Raw genomic sequence first — 23,390 nt, 5'->3', positions numbered from 1 at the left:
AGTATGCTGGAATATAGTATGCTGTCCAGTTCTGTACACTTGTTTTATTTACCAGCTTCTAGATCTCAAGCAGCCCATTTCCCATGGCTGTGTTAAGTCTTGTCACACACACTTCTTATAACTTGGAATGGCAGAGGCACCCTGATGGATCTTGAGAGATACACTGCATCATCAAGGGTTACAGGCCTTTATGGTCATAACCGAGTTTATTTGTTAATTGAATTGTTTCTTATGTCAGATAATGAGCTTTTGTGGAGTCCAGCCAGCTTCTGTTCTGTGCTTCTACAGTAGACCAATAGTGTTTTGGTCCGTTTTCAGGTTTCAGTGCATTACGGCAGTAGTAGCAGTATTAGCAATAGTAGTAATAGCACATACAGAAAACCAAGAAAAAGTAAGTCTCATGTTTGGGAAAAAGCTAACCATGCAAGTCTGTAAAATGGGCTCCAAATGGGGCAAGAATTAGTTTAATACAATCTTTTATTCATACAAACAAAAGATCAGGGAAATCACAATAGAGAGATTTTCCCTCACATAAGTGTGGACTTGTTTGATTTCTAAATGTAATCAGATATGTACAATCAGATATCAAGCAAAGTACATCCTACAGGTGTGCTAATATTATATTCTCTGATCTGCTTCTGCCTGCAAAACTTTATAGCACCTTTTAACAGGTTCTAAGTGTTCACTTCCAGCAAAATGTGGAAGTTACAGTCATTTCTGTCCTGTTTTCATGAGAACTCTATTTCAAGAATATGACAATTGGTAAGTAAAGGAAGAGGTCATGTGCCAGCAGGGATGAATTTTTGCAAATAGTTTAATCTGTGTTAGTTCTGGTATAAGTTGTGAAGAACAATGACCACTAAATACTACAACTGTATTTTGACATTGAATGTTTATTTTCCATAAAAATCTGAAATTGAGCATCACATAAAATATTGCAATTAAAGATTACATAATGTAATTAAAAAACATTGAACTGAAGTCTACATGCAGTGCTTGTGCAGTATTTTGCTTATGTTTCTGACTGCCCATTTTGTATTTTATTAATGCCTATGTGTCGTGGTTTAATCTGGCAGGCAGCCAAATACCACACAGCCGCTCACTCACTCCCCCCGCCCCCCCAGTGGGACGGGGAGAGAATTGGAAGGGTAGGAGTGAGAAAAACTCGTGGGTTGAGATAAAGACAGTTTAATAGAACAGAAGAGGGAAAATAATAATAATAATGATGATAGAATATACAAAATGAGTGATACACAATGCAATTGCTCACCACCCGCGCTGACCGATAACCAGGTAGCGATCGGCACTTCCTGGATCACGCCTACCCTTCATATACTGAGCATGACGTCACATGGTATGGAATACCCCATTAGCCAGCTGGGCTGGCTGTCCTGATTATGTTCCCTCCCATCTTGTGTACCTAGCTCAGTCAGTAGGCACGGGAGCTGTCCTTGGACTAGGAGGGCACTTAGCAACAACTGAAAACATCAGTGTGTTATCAACATTCTCCTCATACTAAATCCAAAACACCGCACTAGGAAGAAATTTAACCCTATCCCAGCCGAAACCAGGACACTATGATATTATTCATTAATCATTTATGCATTCTAAAAGCAGAATCAGTATTATGATCTAAAGGAGTAAAATATTCAACTAAGTTAAGATACTGGTGCCTTAGAAAAAAGTAATTTGAATCAGTGAGAAATGTAAAATAAAAATTTGCATGTGTGAGCCCCGGAAGTAATATAAACAGATGCAGTGCAGCTTACACAATGCACATAACTATTGTGGCTCTGTCTTATGAAGAGACAAATTCTATCACAGTAAGACTAATTTTATTATCTTATGTTTTTAGAACAAACATTGCATACTGGCTTTTGTTGAAATAGTTGCAGGACTACATTTGAAATTTACTTTCTGTATTCTAGAGTAATTTTATTTGTATGCTTTATAAACGTATTTCACCGGAAACCACATTCTTGTATATCTCTCTTGTCAAAGGAATATAGGAATGTGCAGGTTCATGCATGAAATACAGAGGTTCAGATATAATTTCTGGATTAAATCCTTCATTCACCAGATGCATTTTCTGATGCTTGAAAGTTGCAGTAATTTGCATAACATCCTAAAAAAGAAATAATTCAAGTAAAGTGCAGTATTCCATTTCAGCCTATATCAGTGAAAATATGATGCAATTACTGAATAAAATGGATCATACAATTTTGCTATAGAATGTCTTCAGTTAGACAGAATGATCTGATTCACAGGTGCAGTGAAATCTAAATCTAAATGCAGCTTTTATTTCTTATTCATTTCTCTATCAAAGCCACATGCAAGCTTGCAAGTTTCTGTGTCGAAATAAGCATTTTCTTTAACTTTCATTAGTGCAGCTGATCACAAAATCTGTAATTTATGGGACATTTGGGTGATGCTCTGCAGAGAGCTGATTTTATGGCTCTCCTCTGATTTCCAACTGCTAAACTTCATTTAAGACATTAAATACAAATATGCCTTCCTGTGTTTTTTTTCTCTGTAAGCAGTTGCTGTACAGCAGTTATTCAAATGCCAATTCATGAACAAGTTGGTCTGCATACAATAGTCAGCATATGAGAGCAGAAGTGGTATGTAAAATAATCTCATTTAAAATGTGGCTCACATTAAGGGAAAAGTTTAAAACACACTGTTCTCAGGCATTGTTATTATTTGTATGGTGTTTTCAATGTAGCCAACATTTTCTTTTTGTTCATATGCTGAAACAGGCCGCTTTTCAGTTCTTACTTGTTTTTCTCTCTTGACCTGTAACATGTCTGATTTTCTCTTCATACTGCTACTCCATTTCCACAACTCCTAGATCATTTAGTCTTTGGCTTCTGAGCTGAGACTGCTAGTAAGTTTGCCAGTTCATTCTCTCTTTTGGCAGCGCTTATGATAGGAACCACACTTAGACCACCAAGTCATTTTACACAGATACTGAATAGCTGCCGGGTGGTAGTAATGTTCAATCATTACCAAGTGAGATTGCTCCAAATTGAATAGCTAGCATGAATTTGTCTTGGTAATTATTTAAAAAGTTGCAATGATAAGATTAAAAGTTTAATAAAGACTGTATTATGAATGCAGATTGCTGAGATTTCTATTTAAATGATGTTATTTTAATAAAGTCAGATTTTTCTACATGGAAATATGAATTTTGAAAAAAAAAAAAAAGACAAACCAAAACCAAAAAACGCAAACCAAAAAAGAGCACAAATAATGCAAAACTGAAATCACTCCCTGGATGTTCTTAGAAACCTCTTCCTAATCTCTTTCTGCAAACAAGAAATGAAGTTAGCAAAGGTCAAGTGAAAAAACTACTATCTCAGAGCCTCAGAATACTCTGGTTCTTTGCATTATTGTCCCTAGGCCTCTGCTGTTCTTCTAGAGTCAAGTCAGAGAAGTTGAGAAGAACAACTCTCAGTCTGTCTGGTTTTCACAATATCAGTCAACCATGGTTGCAAGTCATATTAGAAAGAGCCTACATATGGACTGCTGAAAAATTTTCAAGGTTGATATTATCTTAAATCCAATTTTGCCTGAGAATTTCATATTTTTGTGTGTCACTCTTGATTAGGATGAACTCTTTCTCAAGACACATCTTTTTTTTCAGAAGGGACTTCATTTTCTGTCCACTTAGAAAATTTTGAGTTCAGCAGTCATCCTATTATCCTCCCCTAAGATGTTTTTTAAAGTAATACGTTTTTTATAATTTTTGTTTTTTAATAAAAATGTTTTTATCTTCTTTAATAAGAATTTACATGTGTAAATATTTATGAATTAGTACTGATAGTATCTTTGGTAGTCAGCTCCCTTCAATTAGCTAAAAAAAACTTTAGTCAGAGAACACATAAATGCAAACAGGTTTAATCAGTTCTATATACATAGACCCTAGAGCTCTGTATAAATTTTCTTCATCTAATAGAACCATAAAGACAAGTCTGTTCCAAAGGTTTTTCCCAGAAGAGGGCACTGCTGTCCTGAGGCACCATAGATAGTATAACCTATGCTAACTGCATTTGAAGATACATTTGCTTAGTACAGTAATGTATTAGTGAAAAAATAGCTTTCCTCAATTCTTTAAAGTCTCTTAAAAATTACACTTCTCTCTAAATGTATACATTCTTTTTCTCTTCTTCTTCTCCAGTCTCACTCACTCTGTTACATTCCCATCTTGTTCTCAATCAAATTTGTGCCTTTCACACGATTTGTCAATCTTTAGGGAGAGGCAAAACTGCCAAATGCCTCTCAGCATCCCCTGACAGCAGAAAACTGTCTGCTACAGACTGTCAGAAGATGTAATGTGGGGCCCTTTCCTGCTCTTTGCAGTTCATGTTCTCCTGTCCTGTTGCAGGTCATCCTGTGGGGACTACACAAGGAGTGTAATCCTTGCACTTTTAAGGTCCATGTTTAAAAAGAATTGTATCCCAGTTCTGCTTTTATACTCTAAAACATGTGGGTACATTTTAGTTCTCAGATTATGAGATCTTCACTGTATTTGTCTTACTATCTGTTGCAAAGACCTAGATATTTCTTTGATGCTTTGTCAGTTACAGTGAATAATAATCACTTCAAGAACAACCATATTAGGAAAAGATTTTAAATGGATCATGTCATCCTTTTATAGGAGGACACTGTTACGTGTAATATTACCCATGTGCATCTGCTTAGTCTTCCAATGGCTAGAAGAACACACTAGTTAAAGATGAAGAGCTTTGAAACAAAATACAACTTTGCCAAGTTATTTATCACACCTAGGATTTTTAGGTATGAATGGATACTTAAAACAAAATACAAGTTTAATTCATCAAATATTTGCTTAACTTCATAATAATAATAATAATAATAATAACAATAATTCAAACTAGTATTACCTTTTGTGTTTCAATTCTTGATACTGTTCATAAATTAATTCCTGCATTCCGTGATTGTCGAGACCAATTTTCAGGTCAGACAGAAGATAAACACAAGTAGGAGGCAACTGATTGTCTTACCATGATTCTCACAAAGCGTGGTTGGGCGTAACTTGGAAGGAAGTCCACAACATGCTTATAAAGTCTTTCTCCATTAAAGGGCTGGTCAGGTTTAAGCACAATAGCGGCCATCCCTGTTCTTCCTTCATAGTCTAAAAAAAATTGAAAAATATTATGACAAGTAAGAGTGTATGTATGTGAGTCTTGTATGACATTTGGAGGGATTTAGTATTGGTCAGAGCAACTATTTTGATACTGTGAAATATCTTCCCTATCCTCTCAGACGTCACTGAGTATAAGATACACGATACTTTATATTGGAAAACTTAAAGTTACTTTCAGAGTTTTTATTCAATTAAAAAAATGTCACCAACCTATTTTTATTAGGAATTCTGTATGGCTGGCAGCTGGCTGCTAGGTTTTCTTCCTACCTTGCTCAATCTTAACATTGGTAGCATAGTGGCCTAATGAAATCAGAGTGACTGTTAGTTCAGTAAAAAGCTGAACGCAATTCCCCAAGGACTGGTGCAAAAGATGCACATAGACATGTTATGAGACTGTACTTGGTCTATATAAAGTCTAGTGACTATTGTACATTGTATAAGCAGCGCTGAGTGTTTTCTGCTCTATGCCACAGACATATTAGTGACAGATAGGGGAAGTGCCTCTTAGTAAATTACAATCACCAAATTATGTTTGATGTAAAAACAGAAACAAAACCCTTTTAAAAAAGATGTAACAAACATAGTTCCTGCCTTCGGTTTCTTCAAACACAAGTAAAAATGCCAAATGGAGAAAACATCTAAATTGGAAGAAATGAACTGCCATGGTTAAATCTGTTCAGAATGAAAGAGCAGCTTTGAGATGTGGCCAAGGCACTGGAAAGACAAAATATGGGTGTTCCTTTTTCATGAAAATTAACTTGCAGTTGTTTAATTGGTAATATTCTATAAAGTTTGTTTTGGCAATATTTGAGACTCAAGTCGGTTCAGAAATATGAAAGACTATGCTATCTAGATTTTACTAACATAGCAACCAAGCATGAATGTGATCCTTAAGCTCTTGAGGTTTTGTTCTGATGTGCGATTTACTGCCTGAGATAGCAATAGCTCCAACTGTAGATGAAAATGAGATATGCTTTCCAACTTAGGTTACAGTTTTATTTGCATGCACTTGAGGATGCCATGTCTCACAAATTAACATATTGGCATTTGACAACCACCTGCTGATCAACCATTCAGATTACGGCCTTTTGTTAATTTTATTTTCATATATCCTCTTTCTTTGAATCCATTGTGTCTCCCATCTCTCAGTGCTAAGTAGTAGCTTGTCTCTTGATGGCTTCTTCTTCATGTGACTAGTTTCTTTTAATACTAGACTTTGTTTGCCTTAATCCAAAGAAAACATAGAACAGCTCTTCGGCACCACAAGAAAGTTTGCCTTCCTCAACCTGTTCATTCAGTGGATGCACCTTCTGAGCAATTTTCCACCTCATCTTGTAATTTGGTTGCCTAGAGTTTTTCAGCATGGTATTGTATATTTTTATGAAGCACCATATAGGATTGGGAACATTCCAATTATGAAAAAATATATATCTTCTAGAACTGTACTTACAAGGTAGTGACAGGTGTTTCAAACATGTCATCTTTTAATATGCTCCCTTTTTCAGATGAAAGCCTGTAGCCTAAGAGAAGTCTTCTGATGTTGTTAACTTTGTACTTCTGACATCTGTGTTACGAGTTTTAATCCATCCCGATGTTTCTGCCATTCATTACAAAATTTCAGCATGTCATGTTTATTAACTACAGCATTTTATTGAAACTGAAATTTTAAAGCACTGTAGGAAAGTCCAAATTGCCTAGTTGATACCATTTATTTCCTTACATGTAAGTATGGATTCTGTTGCAAGAACAGAAAGGATAGAGTAGGAAATTACTATTTCATTTTATATTCTCAAACTATAGGGAATGTCTTACTTTTTATGCTTACACCGTAAACATTAACTTCTTGGACAAAATCCATCATACCAATGATCTCCGCGACTTCTACAGTGGCAACATTTTCTCCTTTCCACCTGTTGAAAATATTTTTTAAAATAACGTAGATATTAGCTAAAAAACTTTTATTCTATACATGGCTATATGTGATGGAGCACTACTTTTAAGGTGGACTACTGTTATTCTTAACTGAAGAGTGTAGACTGATAAATCCTATTCTGATTTAGTGCCATCTCATTTGAGACCCCAAACTGAAAAGAAATAGAAGTACCATTTGACTCAAATTTGAAAAATTCTACTGTGTCGGTGTGAACTTTGGTGGACTTTGATTGCGATCCGTAATGTTTCTGTTGAAACAAAATTGATATTCATCAGGTTCAAGTCTGACCTGTGTCATCCAGTCCTGCATATGTATGATTTCTTCCAAGCTCACTGGATTTACTGTTAACTCTCTACTGTACCTGAAAGTGTCTCCCACCCGGTCAGTGAAGTAGAGGAAGCCATCCTCGTCCATCACTAGGAGGTCTCCTGTGTTAAAATATACATCTTCTTTCACAAACACATTACGCAGGAGTTTCTTTTCTGAGGCTTCGTTATTTCCAGCATATCCAGAAAATGGAGTATCCTGAGTAACTTGGACAACTAGAAGACCAGGTTTACCTGCAGGCCATGAAAAGGGGATGCAAAACCCTGTATTTACAGTGAGTTATTTAGAACATAAAGTATCATATTAAAAATCTTTTGGAAAGCCACATCTGTTCAACTCATCTTATTGCTACATTTCCATAACTATTTCCTGAACAGCAGAAATAGGTGAGTGGAAGAGGAAACATAATTTTGCTTCCTTTTCTTCTGAAAAGCTAGACGTTAGGGAAGAGCTTTTTGGAGTACGGTGTACATCACTTACCATGGAAAAGCATTTGCCCAATGAAAGGATGACTATTCTGTCATTTGAAAAGGGTGCTGGTAGTCAAACAATACACATGGGGGCAAAACATAGTGCCTAACCTTTTGTGCTTTATGTATTTCTGTCTGGAGGACAGGGTTGCTACTGCTCTTGGCACTGTGCTGGTGTGGAAACGCACATTGTAACCCATAATGCGCCTGGGCCTCTGAACACCAGGGAGTGTCTGGAGTTTGCAGCATATCCCTATATCTATGATAGGTACTAGCATATTTCTCAGTCTGTTCCTGAGGTTAAAAGACATTTCCATCTTCTGAAGATTTTTATTGTTCTTCCTTCAACAGATGTATGGAGATGTTTTCAATCAAATAGTTTTCCTCATAGCTATATATCTGCCTTTTGTATTCAATCCTCTCTATTGTTTTGAACTCTAAATGTGCAAAGTGGAATGAAAATTCATATTCCCGTTCGGAAGAGAAGCTGGCATCGCTACAAATAGGATGCATGCTTTATAACGAACCAAACCAAAAATGTTGAATAAAAGAGTTGTCCTAAGCCCCAGTCAATTTTACAGGATGATTCTCTATTCCAGTTTGGGAATTTACTGTCATTACTGTCTCACATTACATTGAGTGATGGCTTCAGAGTTATGTAAAAAATACGTGTAGCAACCTGCAAAATTTTTCTAGTTGTGTCATGAAACTGGGCATTTTATCAATTTCACTGAGAAACCAAGAATTTTTGTCCAGTTTATAATGTAACTGTAGTGAGGAATCAAGCTCTTTTCAAGTAAAAAAAAAATCATTCTTTTGCTTGATTTAGATATTATCAGCAAATAATATATTATCAGAAATAATTAATAATTGGTACTTTGGTTTCCAGTACTACTGCCAGAATATAATATATTATTAGAAATAACTAATAATAATTGCTGCTTTAATGACCAGTACTACTATGTGTCATTGAGATCTGACATTAGCATGACAAATATTATCATTTAGGGCAGCTGTACAAGCCTCTTTTTTGCCTTCTGGAATTTTATCTCAATGATAGTTAAATCTACATACTAAAACTAATGATGTTAAAGACCTTTTTCCCAGAACTCTTGACTTTGACACACATAGATTCATGCGTGAGTACACAGACACACAGATATTTAATGTGACTTTAGTAAAATGCATTTCTATGTCTTTTGTGAAAGTCAGTTTTCAGGATTTTTCTCAAAGATGTTCTCAGCTGTGAGGCCATCCTATTTTCAGCCTGGGAGCTTCAGCTCTTTGAGTAGGTGTATTCCATTCTAAGTAGGAGTTTGGGAATTCTATGCAACTCTAGGTACTAAATAGTTAAATCTGTTTTGGTCACTAAATGTGAAAATATGAAAAATGTTATCCAGATTTTGAAATGGTACTGTCCTTCCTCAGAACTTTAAATTTGGAAATTAGAAAGCATGTGTAAACATCTGGTCTCAGAACATAGCATATCTAGGAATTACTGTGTCCATTTTATTTGGGAAAAAAGCAGCACTAAGAAATCTGATTTGTTCAGGAATATGAACAAGTTTTTGCAGATGAGAATAAAAACATTCCGAGCCCAGAATACTGATTATGTTCTTATATTATTGTATTTTTGGCTATCTGGGTACGTTATAAATATCTGGATATGTTATTTGGTATATTAGCAAGAGATCCCAATTTGGATCTATTGATATTATATTTTTCCTGTGTCATTTTCAAGTTCTAAGTGTATGTCAAGAACTGTTGCTTACAGAACAGAGAGTTAATCCCTGCCCCAAAGTATCACCATCTAAATTGAGGTATCTGTTAGTTAGTAGATAACTAATATTTTTCCTTACCTATGGGTGCTTTCTTACACCTTCCATTTTCATCCTTTATAAGTTCTTGTTTCCAGACATCATATTTCAACAACTCAAAAGAATGTAGGAACTAAATAAAAGAAGTACATATGCATACTTAAAAACCTCACTGTCTTAGTCACTTTCCAGTTGTTCTGATAAAAATTGCTTTGAGTTAATGGATAGTACTCTATTGACTTTGGAACATTTGGAACAGCCTGAAATATACTGACAGTATTCTGAGAAACAATTGTCAGAAAGTGTTCATATCATGGTAAACAACACTAAGTATACATATACAGTTGAAGTGTTCATCTCCTTATTAATAAAAAGAAATCCATTGGTTTGGAGTATGGTCAAATTCAAATAATTTATACAAAGTAAAATGAAATAGTGCTTTTGATCAAATTGTCAATTTTGCTTCAAAACTACCATCCATTTCTAAGTAGAGGCTTAACATTACTGGAATGCAAATCAAGAAGATTCTCTGACAAAAAATCCAAATTAAATTTACAGACATCTCAAAAATTACTCCAGCCAAATCCAAGTGGAAACTTACAGCTCAATGATTGATTTAGGCTTTCTTGCCTTCATCCCCTGTCCACACAGTTAAGATTGCTAAAAGATCAAAAGCCAATGCAGAGTTGTTATTATGGCCAGGGGAGGGCATTTTCAGCATCTCAGATTAAAAGCAGAAATTATTTGGAAGTCATTAATCTGGTTTTGATGTTTACTGATCTGAATCTTTAGTATCATTTGAACAGTATTTTATTGTAGTATAATGTTCAAGATTCACAAAGAGTCTGTACAAATAGGAGAAGCATTTGAGACTGTCAAGGCATTTTTATGGGTGGAAGATGTGTATCTCCAATGAGAGTTTCAACAGTAGTCATATATATAAAGCTTATAGTTCAGATATCTTGAGATTTATATTTTTCTCCTTTATTTGCTGAGCATTTTGATTTTTTGTGTTTTGCTTGTCTTATTTCAGAGAAGAAAGTGTGATGCTGTTTTAATGAGTGAAGATGCAGTCAAAGAGTAAATTTGTGTAAGTTTGCTCTGGAACATGTATCTCCTGATTCATATCAAAAGTCAAATCAAAACTGATTTCTGCCTTATCACTTAATATCTGTGGTTTTTCAGGATGATAAGTAAACTTCAACAAAAAAATCATTAATCAATCCTGTGGATAGGCACTTCTACAGAGTCAGGGTTTTTTTTTTATTTTCTGGGGAAAAAGTAGGATACACGAAGCAGTACTTTCAGCTTCTGAGGACTTGTTCTGTATATTTATTCTAGCTTCACAATGTATGTACAGAGAATAGAGTCAAGTCAGGGGTTAAGAATAAGGTTTCTGTTTCCATGAACCAAATTTTGCTACATCTGGACTGTAGTAAGCAGGTTCTTCCTTGAACACTTTCCTGCTCTTTATAATTTCTGCCTTTCATCTGCTTTTTTTTGGTTGGCTGGTTAATTGGTTGGTTGGTTGATTTGATTACATTTACCTTTGAGAAGATGCCAGCACGGCCCACAGCTCCTATTTTATTAGTATAGTTCAAGAAACTAAGATTTCCTTCTGTGGATCCGTAGAATTCAAATATTTTAATTGGGCCAAACCTCATCAAAAATTTTTTCCAGACAGCAGATCTGATACCATTTCCTAGAGCAATGCGCACTTTGTGAACTCTGTCCTCTTCTTTCTGTGAACAGCCAAAAAGAAACATTCTGCAGCTGAGAGAAGTGGGTCTAAATACCTAGAGTTGATCTAAAATTTTCTAATAGAACAATTTTCCTTTAAAAACTGCCACTTTGGTTAAAATACTTCACAGAAGGATATTCGTTTTGTGAAAATCAAACAAAATCATCAGAATTCTTGTTGGTCTGAGGTTGAAGGATTTTTGTAAGGTGAAAACTTTTATTTCTGTAGTTCTTCTTTGTATTTTCATTTATAAATGCTATAAATGAGTTGTATATTACAAAGTTTATCTTGAAAATGTAAATAAATAGGTTTTAAGTAAGTGCCATTTCCCATAGAAAATGTATGTGATCAAACCCAATTATGAACCAGTTGGCAGGCTGATTGGAAGAGTTACTTCATGCCTAATATTGTCCCTTCTTCAGCACCTGGTCTTCAGGATTAAATAATGGATATTTTTTTTTTTTTTTTTTTTTTTCCAAAATAGTTGGTGAGACTCTAGGACTTAGAGCAAATCTCAGGAGCTTCAGAGATTATAAGCATAGGAGAAACTGTTACGCTTACCTTGTTTCATCCCTGGTATAACAATCTGCAGGACTTCCCTGCATTACCTTGAATTTTAAATTATGTTTATTTTAGAAGTTGTATGGTTCTCTTTAAAAACATTTCTCGACATACATTCTGGGTTTTTTGTTACCTTCTACGGGGTACTGTGTTTAAAATTTAATTCCAATAGGTACATGGATGCTGGGTTCCTGTAAACATATTTAGTCAGAGAGTAGTGTCTAGGGTCTCTGTCTACATGAAGGAATCCAGGAGTGCCTCCTAGTTCCCAAATCCATGTTTTTTCTCAATTTCTGTGTGAGACCTAGGCATGCTCTGTGAAAGGAGGTAAGGACAGACATCCTGGATATGACCTAGAGCATACTCCAACAGGTCCCTCATCTAGGCATCATCTCATCCTGGGCAACACCAGGACTGCTGTGCTCTGGCATGCTACAGCACAAGGAGTCTAGGTGAAATGTAGATGGCTGGCTTATTAACCTGCACGGGTTTCTTTTACTGTGGAAGAACCTGTGCAGTACACCAGAGGTTATGTGTATTATAATTCAGTAAGATACCTGATCGTGACAGGATTCTGTGTTTACCCTGATCCACTTCTGTTGGCATTCTCAGCTTCCTCAATTCAGCTAGGCCATCTTTCTGTTTGTCCCTCTTCTTACCAGTTGCCAGTTAAATATCAGTATCTTCTCTGTTAAATTCTTGTTATTGAGCCAAGTAAAGAGAGTTCTTCCTGCCTTTTGCTGCAGGAGAGACATTTACACAACAAGTTTGGCCTAGCTAATTATTCCTTTGTTTTTTTGATCCATGGACTACTGACATAATGTTTGTACAGACTTGAGTTCTGGCCAGCAGCTTTCCTGGCTTGTTCCCTCTCATACTTTTTTGTCTTTGACCCCTCTCCTACATCCGGACCACACAATAATAAGTCTCTGTTCAAACCAGTTGGATTCTCTCAGATGTTCCCTTGTTGCTAGTTCTTGTGCCGATCTCTGCCCAATGCAGTTGGAGATCATTTGAACCTTGTGCTTGTACATGATGTTGTCTGTGGTAGGTAGGAATACTTCTTGTCACCTCCCTTCAGTAACTTCCTAACTCCCAAGTATAAAGTTAAGAAAATTAACCAATCTTTTCCACCATCATTGAGAAACAAGTGTTGCAATATAACAAATATTTTCAGACTTGCTTTTCTGCTGCTGCTCTGTTTGATGACATCTTACTTTTGTCCAAAATCTGATCATGGTTTATATCCCATGTTCTTCAGCAGTTATCCCACGGGCGACCACGATTTTGCACCACACTATTAGTACTATGGCTTTATACAGATAAGTTTATCATCATATGCACAGCCATGGAACAAAATGTGCCTTTGGACCACATCTTCAGAAAAAAATTTAAACAAACAAAAACTCATTCAGCAATTTCAAAGTCATGCAAAAATTACTTATCAGCCATTAAATACTGAATAAAGTATCCTTCTCTTAATAAGTAACTACTTTGGAACAGCGCAGTGCAGATGGTTAATCATTTAATCTGGTTCATGCTCTCATTTGATCATTGAGTCCGGTAAAGCTTTTACTGCTTATACCTTTTCCTTACTGACCTGCCACTTGCCTGTCACTCAGATGAAAAGCTAACAAGCTTAGCTTTACAGAGGAATTTATGTTAGTGTCTGAGCATAACTGTCCCATCCTGCCAGGCTTGTTTCTGTGTAACCACTATATTTGCTGATATAAACTTGATTGCTATCATAGAACTACAAGGAACACAATACCCAAATTTTGTATACGCTGGAAAAAATCTATCAAACATTAAAAATACTATACCATTGAGAAATGAGTAAATCTGTACGACTTATAAAATATAAATTTGCTGTATTTTAAAGCTGCATTTGCAAACAATAACTTACACTGGGCTGGTTACAGAGGTAGCGACAGAGTTCACCTATGTACAAAAACACTGTAGCATCGTATTTTCTACAGTCATTCCAAAACTGGCTAGCAGAAAATTTCTTCTTCAAAACACAAGTTGCTCCTAGGTGATGAAAACAGACGAGAAAATTTAAAAAAAACTTTAAAATCTATTTTATCTTCTACCACTGTTAAAAAAAAGTTGTCATTCTCTTAATTCAACTAATGATAAATTCAGCTATTTAAATAAATTGTAAGCTATTTCCAGCAAGATCTTTCTGTTAAATGTGACTAGCACAATGGAGCCTTTCTTCTTTTTCGGAGTATTAACTAAAAACTTAGAGTATCAGAAGCAGTAGAAGCCAACCTTTCAGTTGTCTCCAGTTGTTAGGAATAGGTCAAAGCCTAACCATTTTGTTTCTCTCAAGATGGTGACTGGTGTAATGCTGAAAAAAGAGAGCTTGGGATGGGGGAGAAGGTAGCTTGCAGCTTCTCTATTTGTGTGAGAAGTGGTGGAAGGGAAACCAGCTCAGGGTCTCTATTGTTTCTGTCTCACTCCCCTTTTCCTGTTTCTTGTCAGCTCATCATTCTCAATTTTTTGTTTCTGTGGCCCTGAAGTTCCTTCAGAGCTTTCCATGCCAAAAGCCACCTCATCCTAGACCTCTCATGTCTGCCACCTTGTCCCTTTTTCACAGTTTTTTCTAAGTGTTGTCAGCCAAGAATTTACGAATTTCTCTATTTCTATCCTTTCCAAAATTCCTTTTTGCCTGAGTTCTGTTTTTCCCACATAAAGCTTCCCAGTGCCTTCCAAGTTCTGAATCCCTTCTAGTCCGCTTGATCCTAGCTTGCCAGTTCCTCCCTGACCCAGGTACCGTATCGTGCAAGACTTGAAGCCCTTTCAGAACTCTTCAGCCTCACTCACCTCAAAGCCTTGTCATTTGAATCCCCAGAGTCCCCATCTGAATGGCCCACCTAAGACAGCTGTTACTCTACGTTTTCTGTTCCAAGACAATTCATAGCTTCAAACCTTTTTATACACTACTTTTCCCATCCCTTTTGTGTTTCTGTTAGGCAGCAGTCTTGTTATCAGTTGCTGTAGCCCAGCATGCCTGCCCGTGCTACTCTTGAAGAAACAAAGCATTGAAATGGCTTTTAGAACAGTTCAGGTATATACTTACCATACCAAAAACCAGCATCTGGGCAAGACTCTAAGAACATGAAAGGGGGACATATCTGAAAAAATATCTGATTGCTAGCCCTCTACAAATACCTCCCATTATCAGAATCAAAAGGGGATGCTCCGTCGTTCTTCCTTTCTTTCACTTTAATATCATGAATCTAATTCTGTGGGTGTTACTCCAATATGTGACTCAAAAAGCTCCAAAACACCTTTAGTTCACCTTATTCTGAAAGTTAAAACTTCCATGACGCGTTTGTATCTTCTGACTCTAAAAATCAAGCCTGACTTCTCAAATGCCTATGTGAATGCCCTTTGAGACTTTTGGTGTAGGATACAAGTATGATTTCAGGTTAAACCTATGGAACATACACAGTGGTATTAGCAATACACAGACCTCAAGTCATGTTATGTTGGATCTATGCAACAGTTGGTGTCTGCTCTCAGCTTCAAAAACTATACTATGCATATATCTTAGATATTGTTTGCAGACTGGAAAAAGTGATAAAAATGAGAAAATGACAAAAGTCTATTGGTAGACATAATATTTGAGTTACTTACTAAAAGGAGTTACTCATCAAATAATAAAATGTTACAGCATTCTGTAGTTAATGAAACTTCAGGTAGGTAAACTTGAGAAGGTAAATATTACCTAATTCAATGCATCCACCTATGCCAAGAAGAGAAGCACTGATGTGGTATAAGGGAAGAGTGAGATACATAATATCCTGCGAAACCGCACCACACTGAGTAAATACTAAGCAGGCAGATAGAGCTCTTAGATGAGTGATGATAGCAGCTTTTGGGAAACCTGTCAAAGGGAGAACAGCAAATAATTATAAATGTACTGCTTGCATCAATAATTTTGCTGCAAACAGAATTGTTTGCAATGTACAGGGAGAGTTGTCTTTTCTTCTGACTCTTTGTCTGTCCTGTCCTTCAGTCTTTACCTCATGAGTATATCTCCAGAGTCTCTCAGCTTCTTCAGTCTTTTTGCCTGAAAGGCTATTTAATCCTCTCGTTGGCTTTGTCTGGGGGAGAAGGTCCATACCCTCCACGGGCGAGTGCAGACCGACTGCACACAGCGTTCCCTCGCCGCAAAGCGAGAATGGGAAAGCTTCTGAAGAGCCCTGAACCACTCAGCTACTATTTGCAATAGGAATAACTTTTACAAAGTTGTTTGGCTTGACTAGAGGAAGGATTCCCCTTTCCTTGCCAGTGAAATAAGGTGAAGCTTCATTATTAAGGCCAGTCTCAGAGGAAAAGTTTTCTCCCAAGGCTCAAGCACTTCTGCTGGCCATGTTTATTTTTAGTATAGACCTGTGAAATTCTGTCGCTATGGAATCTGAGCAGCTGTTAGAGACTGACTTTATTGGCCTTATATTGAAGAAATAAAGTTCAGCCATGGAATATCTGTGTGAAAGTTCACTAACTGGAATTACGCCCTTGTTATGGCAAGGCAAAAATGGTTTAAAGTGTACTATGCTTTAACTAAATGGATTCCTCCCTATCTTGACTTAAAAATTCAAGTTCTGTCTTTTCATATGCCTGTCTTGTTGCTCAATTTATACTACCTTAATTTTCAGAGAGCTACGGTTGTACTTTGTTGGTACACATCCTCACCTGTACTTCCCGATGTGAAGATATACATGGCTGTGTTTCTTGTGTCAGTGACAACTTTAAGGTGAGATGGAACAGGGTGCTCCGGCACCTTGTCTAATTTGTCTGCTATAGAGTGAACGTGCTGGAAAGGAGAACTGGTGCTCATCAGCCAGACAGCAACATTATTTTCCAAGAGATGAAAAATAAATTCTGTCTCTATTGATCCCAAACAATCTGCGAAGTTAAAAAAATTGTATAATTATTAAAATAATTACATCTACAGACCTGATTACCTGCATTGGAATTATATACCCTACCACTGCATATAGTGAACCTACCACAGCCCGCAGCAGGACTAACCCACCTATTGAACAGTGAAAAAAATCATGATGTTTAATTTCCCTACACTTCTCACATGGCTTTAATTGTAATAGATAAAACTCCCTGATCTTACTTGGTGATGCTAATATATAGGATTTAATTTAATCAGTATGTTATAGCATTTGTTTTAAAGCTTGGTACACATACCAACTAATGAGCCCTCATGCGTTCATATAGAATTATGGAAGTATTGCCAACCTGTATTAAAGATGGGAAAAGAGGAGTAGAAAGGTTAAATAAATTGCCCAGTATTACATAATATGCGAGTAAGAAGCCCAAAATTACAGCTCGACATGCTGTACTCTTTGCTCCAAGCAATGCTACTTTGGGACCACCACTTTGAAGTAGTTCTAAATTTGTATGTGAAAATTTTGAGCTGAAGGAAATCACCACTAACAAAGGGAATCTGAGTCTTCCTGTAGTCAGTGGAATTGTATTTACATAAGCCAATAAATAGAAAAGGAAATGAGATGATGCTAAATTATCTCCCCAGGCTGTTTGCTTACTGATGCATGATTGTTTCTGCTGGTACATTGTCCAATACTTGGACAGTTTCAGATTTAAGCCTTTTATTATACTAATTAATTCCACATATTTTTGGTGCTTATACACTTGAAATTTAAACAGGACTATCTCTTCCCCCTCTTTTTTAGCCAACATATGTGTATGTATACATGAAGCACTTGCAGCTATGAATGGCTGTGATTTTTTATTTTTGATAAAAAACATAAAGCAGTAGAAAGTCAGAGGTAAGTCAAACACCATACAGAACTTACCTTCTCCTATCACCAGTGCTTTTGCTGCACATGTATTAATGCAGTGCAGGAGAGATCTAGAATGGACATTGAAGTTGAGAAAAGCCACCACGCAGCCCAGCTTGGCCAGCCCAAACCACACATGGATGAAATCAGGTCCATTTCCCATCAGGAGGGCCACAGTGTCGCCTTTTTTCAGATTCCCATAGTGTAGGAGGAGCTGCGCTACCCTGTTACTCCTCCTGTCCACATCCTGATAGGTGTGCACCTTCCCTTCATAGATGAGGAACGGCTTGTGGGGAATCTTTCCCACTCTCTGCATGAAGAGGTCAATTATGGAGAGAATTCCATTGCTTGCCCGTTTCTTTACCATTGCTTTTAACCTCTTCCGCCTCAAGAAGTAGATCAGATCTTCCCAGAAATATGGGGAAAAAATCTTCAGAGAGACACACAGCACCACTATTCCTCCAGCAATTGTCGAAAGCCATGTGCATAGCATGCTTGGGGAGGAAATAATAGATTAGCTACTTCAGAGATATAAAATACAATACATTAATATAATTAATAATGAGTTTTAAGGCAGAGACTGGAAGTTAATAAGCTAATTACAATTCCACCAATTAATTCGAGAACTTTGTAAAATACCATATTGGAGTTTACTAGAATACAAAGGCCCAGAACAATATAAAAAAGAAAAAGGGAGTAAAGAGTAAAAAAGATTGTGCAGTTTATAAGGACAGAGGAGTTCATTCAGAGTAAAGAATGTGGCCAGGGTGACAGTAGAATAAAAAAGACATTGACAATTAAATACAAGATGGAAATTTAGAGATTTAGAAAGTATCCAAATAACAAATGAAGGAAAATATAAACTCAGGAAACAATTTGACAGTTGGGTTTTTTTTTAACTTGGAGTCAAAATTTTGTCTAGATTGTTCATTGTGCCATGGCAAATCGTAAAAAAGATGGAAACAGTTAAATCATGTGCTATCATATGTATATTATGAAAGTACGTTAAGTATCATGCATCTGTAAGATGCACCAAATATGTTCTTCTTTGCTGCCTGAGTTGTTTTTTGGTCCAATGGAATTTGAGACCACCATCTAATCCTCCACAGGTTTGAAGAGTCTGATGAACATACACAAATTTCATGCAATACACTGTGAACCTTCGGCATCTTCTGAAATAGCCAGTTTTCACCTCAGGATTTTCTGGCATTTGCAATAAATGGTGATTAATAACTTTGCATTATTTATATTATTTTCATTATTTACAATCAAAGTCTCATTATTTACCCTGAAGTTTCAAACAAAATAATGCACAAGCACATACTAAGATTTGGAAAAAACCTTTATAGCCTAACAGTTATTAACTTCGTTAATGCAACCATTAATTGCCATATTTTCAAATGGTCATAGAGGAGGACTTGTGAAGATCATGCAAGATCCCTACAACTTGGTATGTGTTACATGGACCAGTCTCCTTTTTAAAGTTTCAGCCATGATTACTACAAATATTTGAAACACCTTCTGTGACAATCTAGGGTTCAGGAACACTTCAGCAGTCTGGAAGGCTTTTCTAAATGATGTGGCCTCCACTCAGTTGTTTAGAAGTATTTCACCAACAAGCTGTACTTTTGGTATGTTCATCAAGTTTGTTTACATTTTTAAAAATATTCAGTGAATATACTATCTTGTGGATTTTTTGCAACAAGCAGGATCTTGTATGTACTGTAAAGCATATGTAATGTTGTATGGGTAAAAAAGTAGCTTAAAAATGAAAGCATTGTGGCATTAATTGCATACAAACATATAAACCAAGTTAAAGTATGTAATGCATGACATTTTAAAGTTGTAAACAAAATTTTTAAACCCATATCTTCCTGAACTCTCTAGTTTGTAAAGTGACATTCTTAGTTATCCTGAAGTCTGTCGATTATCCTTCTCTATTATGTCATGTCACATATCAGGCCAATTTTTTTTCCTTTTCTATATTAAAAAAATGAAAGTAGCTACAAGTTTACTCTTACAATAGATGTGCCATTAAAATACCTTCTGTTTCACTTCATATAGCTCCCGCATTGACTTTCTGGCTTTCTCAGAATGTTGTTATTTACTGGCCAAGAGCACTAAAAGAGGACCTCATGACTTTCATGGCTATTAAGTTCTCCTCGACTATGACTCGGAAATGTTTACTAATTTTTCTTTGCCACATGTACACGCATGCAAGATTCTCTATTGCTCCAGACAGTAAATTTAGCTCTGGGGGAAGACTAAATGGCAGAGTTTATAAACCGAACCAATAAACACGTAGACAAAATCTTAAGAGAAGATAAATAAAAGGGATGATGACATAAGTCTAGGCTCAGTCCTAGTTTTCTTTTAGGCAAGATCAGAACTCAATAAATAATAGGCTGGTTGTAGCATTCTTATATTACTTTTATTGCCAAATATAGCCAGAAAAAAGACTAAAGCAGGCTACATGAAACAATTTTGGTCTTCAGAGTTGTTTCAGGATTAATTTAGATTCACCCTTTTCACACTTGAATGTGCATGGAAAGGCCCACCAATCCCTTGTTTTGGAATTGTTCGAGCAAAATACTGTTTATGGGGCAGAAAAATTAAGCATAAGTTAAATAAAGGAAATGAAAGAAAAAATGTAGATAGAGAATAGATGGAGAAGAAAAGGAGTGAATGTTAGGAAAGAGTGACTATTAAGAAAGAGTTTGCACTTTTCTGAGTGAGACTGTAGTCAGTCAGCTGCAGTCCAGAAGCCATACTGCCATGACCTGCCTATGCCTGGAATGACAAGCCTGGTACCTGCTTTTGGCTGCAGTATCCTGGCAGTACCACCTAGCTTGCTTTTGATTACTGAACTTTAGGATTCTTCAAACATTCACAAAAGGTACATGCACAGGAATTTAATCCACACTCCAAACGAAAGAGCTGCTCATGACAGTGAAATATTTTCTTAAATCTGGACAAACTCAAGGCATTTTGGAAAAAATAATTATTCGTACACTGTGATGAATAACTTACAATTTAGGTGTAAATGCAAACAACTCAGTTTTTCCCGATCTTATCAATGCTTAATTTGTAGTCTAAGCAAAACCTTTGTATTCTTCTTACAATATCACCTATGGTCAAGTTTTGGCATGGTTTGGTTTGGGCTGTTTTTTGTGAAGGCCCTCTGTCAAAGTGCAAGATAAGTGCTTGAAATCTGACTGTGTTATCTCTCCTTTGCGTTCTTTTCACCAAGTTTCACACTGTGGAATTTTGCTGCATGTGTATCCAGATATGTATCTCTGCATGGTCAGAAAGAAACTTACTTATTCCAATGAGTCAGTATGCTCTGGGATATTTTCCCTGAAGTCTTGGAAAGGCCATTTGAGCAATTAGCTTGAAATAACTGAGTAATTCCTTCAGCCTTGTTTTAATTAATGGGCAATCTGGTATTTCCAGTCCTTAGTCTTCATTTGTTTATCTATGCCAAAAAGTATTACGCTAATAAAAACTGACTGCTAGCTCTTCTCAATCTGAACTCCCTTTCTCTTTGCCTGGCTCTGGTCTGGGATTATTCTCTTAGAAAAAGGGAGGACAAAACAATGGAGCTGCCACCTCAGACACAGAGCTACTACATGTCCACAGCTTCGCGGACACGTGCAGAGTAGCTCTGGGAGGCAGGGGACGTACTGGAGAGAGAAAGAACACCGGAAGCATTCAGTCAGTTAAAGAGCAGTTAGGACTACCCAGAAATGTTTTCCAGTCCCAGGGGAATGTAAGCAGCCCTGTGTGTTGGCCCTGATGTCAAGTTCATGGTCTAGTTCTCTGAGTTATCTGAGATGTCTCTGAGATACCTGAGATACATAGCCTTTATGTAATTGCCCTTATAGTTAATATTACAATGACCCTAGAAGTGCATACAAGACTAAGTCTTTCTCATACAAACTTTAAGTAGTGATCCATCTAGTTGCCCAAACTTCTGCTGTGGAAAAAACGTATTTTCAAGATACAAATAGCCTTTTAATAGCCTTTTAATAGCCTTAGTATTTTGAACAGTTGCTACAGAGCCTTTGCTTTGAAATTTGGAAATACAAAATTGCAATTGAATTCAGGAAAGATGGTCACAAGCTCACTGGTTTTGGTTTGTCAGAGGGTTTTTGAGCTATAGAGTCAGAAAATGGGGAAACATAGAGTTTTGTTTACTTACTCTTTCTGCTTTGTTCCTCTTTGTTTCTTTTCAGCTTTTCCTCTGCAATCACAAGGATTGAAAACGTTTCCTTTTAATGAAAACTGAGATTCTTAAGTATTTCTGGGTATTTAGAGCTTGAGCTTGAAGTAAAACACAAAAGAAGAAAGTAGTCAACAGTATCAAAATGCACAATTAACTGTATTTCAGTATTTAGGCAACCACATGAATAATGACAAACAGGAAAGGTTTCCAAATACAGTGAGCCCAAACATCCACTAAGAATTCAAGTGAATATTCTGTTTGCTAAGTAATCTGCCAGCTTTTTCAGTAAAACAACATGCTACCTTTGCTAAAAGCAATCTAATCAATAGGCAGCAAAAGTTCAGTTTTGAAGCTCACCGTACTGTTTAATTAATAGGAATAGATTAGGATGTTTATCTGATTGAGGCATAGAGACAGAGAAGACAACTTTAGAAAAGTGTAATGCAAGGAAATAAAAGGAATGAGTCTAATCTGACTTCAGATAGATACAGTGGACATTGTTTTGTGTAACTAACAAGAAATTACCTCTAAAAGAAATGCAAACATTATAATTTAGCTAAATTTTTAACCAGTGCTTTTTCCAGCATCTGAATGATAAGTAAACAAATATTTTCTTACCAACTTTTTGATTTTATGTTTTGATTAGTGTCATGTATTCAGTTAGATCCTTTCTGCCTCTGTGTATCACTCATAGGAAGGTTGCACGGGTAATCTGAATATGTTCGTTTTATCCAAGCAGATGTTCTCTTGAAGCTCCACACTCGTAATGTTTCACTGGTGACCGCATGCCTAGACATACAGCTAAAGACTCCTTTCTGTCTCCTGGATGTCCCAGGTCTCCTGTTCTGTAGCTCCTCAGCTTTGCAGCTGTCTTCGACCATGTAAGTGAAAGGAATCGGACATTGTATTTTGGAACACAGTGTGTTTGCTGACTGTATTGAAGTTAATTATTAAAAGAGAAAGAAGTCAATTATGCTCTGCTAGTTTATATGCTTAAAAGGACCATAAGCAGCAAGACATAGAGTTATACCAAAGGAAAAGACTAATCTTTTGAAAGTCTGTTTCAGTGTAAAAGAAGCAGCTTAGTGATATTTCTGTATACTGCTAAACACAATACATTCAGTGTACAGCAACCATTTCTATAGCATTTGTCTCACATTGTCATATATTCTCTGCAATAGGTACAAAAGCCTGATTAGGTTGGATAATATTTTCTGATTAACACATTTTTTAAGTTTAGTCGTACAAAACTGAGAGGACATTCTTGTTATAGAATGTAAATGCTGAAAAAAGACATGACAGTATATGTCACTGGCTG

The 23,390-nt window shown here is 36.4% G+C and overlaps 1 protein-coding gene across 1 annotated transcript; it reads right to left on the bottom strand.

Moving 5' to 3' along the window:
- Positions 1-1,581: 1,581 nt before the first annotated feature.
- LOC142075330 (long-chain fatty acid transport protein 6-like) lies at positions 1,582-22,942 on the bottom strand. Its single transcript, XM_075136529.1, has 12 exons — positions 22,691-22,942; positions 22,049-22,170; positions 17,863-18,341; positions 16,727-16,939; positions 15,756-15,914; positions 13,926-14,050; positions 11,265-11,459; positions 9,760-9,850; positions 7,465-7,663; positions 6,983-7,080; positions 5,028-5,158; positions 1,582-2,125 (listed from the first exon to the last, which is right to left on the bottom strand). Exons 3-12 carry the CDS (start codon positions 18,338-18,340, stop codon positions 1,949-1,951), a joined length of 1,866 nt encoding a protein of 621 aa, XP_074992630.1. The 5' UTR covers position 18,341; positions 22,049-22,170; positions 22,691-22,942; the 3' UTR covers positions 1,582-1,948.
- Between the last annotated feature and the right edge of the window lie 448 nt (positions 22,943-23,390).

This window comes from Calonectris borealis, chromosome Z (assembly GCF_964195595.1).
Source record: "Calonectris borealis chromosome Z, bCalBor7.hap1.2, whole genome shotgun sequence".
Lineage (NCBI taxonomy): Eukaryota > Metazoa > Chordata > Aves > Procellariiformes > Procellariidae > Calonectris > Calonectris borealis.
This window is presented reverse-complemented; position numbering and strand designations above follow the sequence as displayed.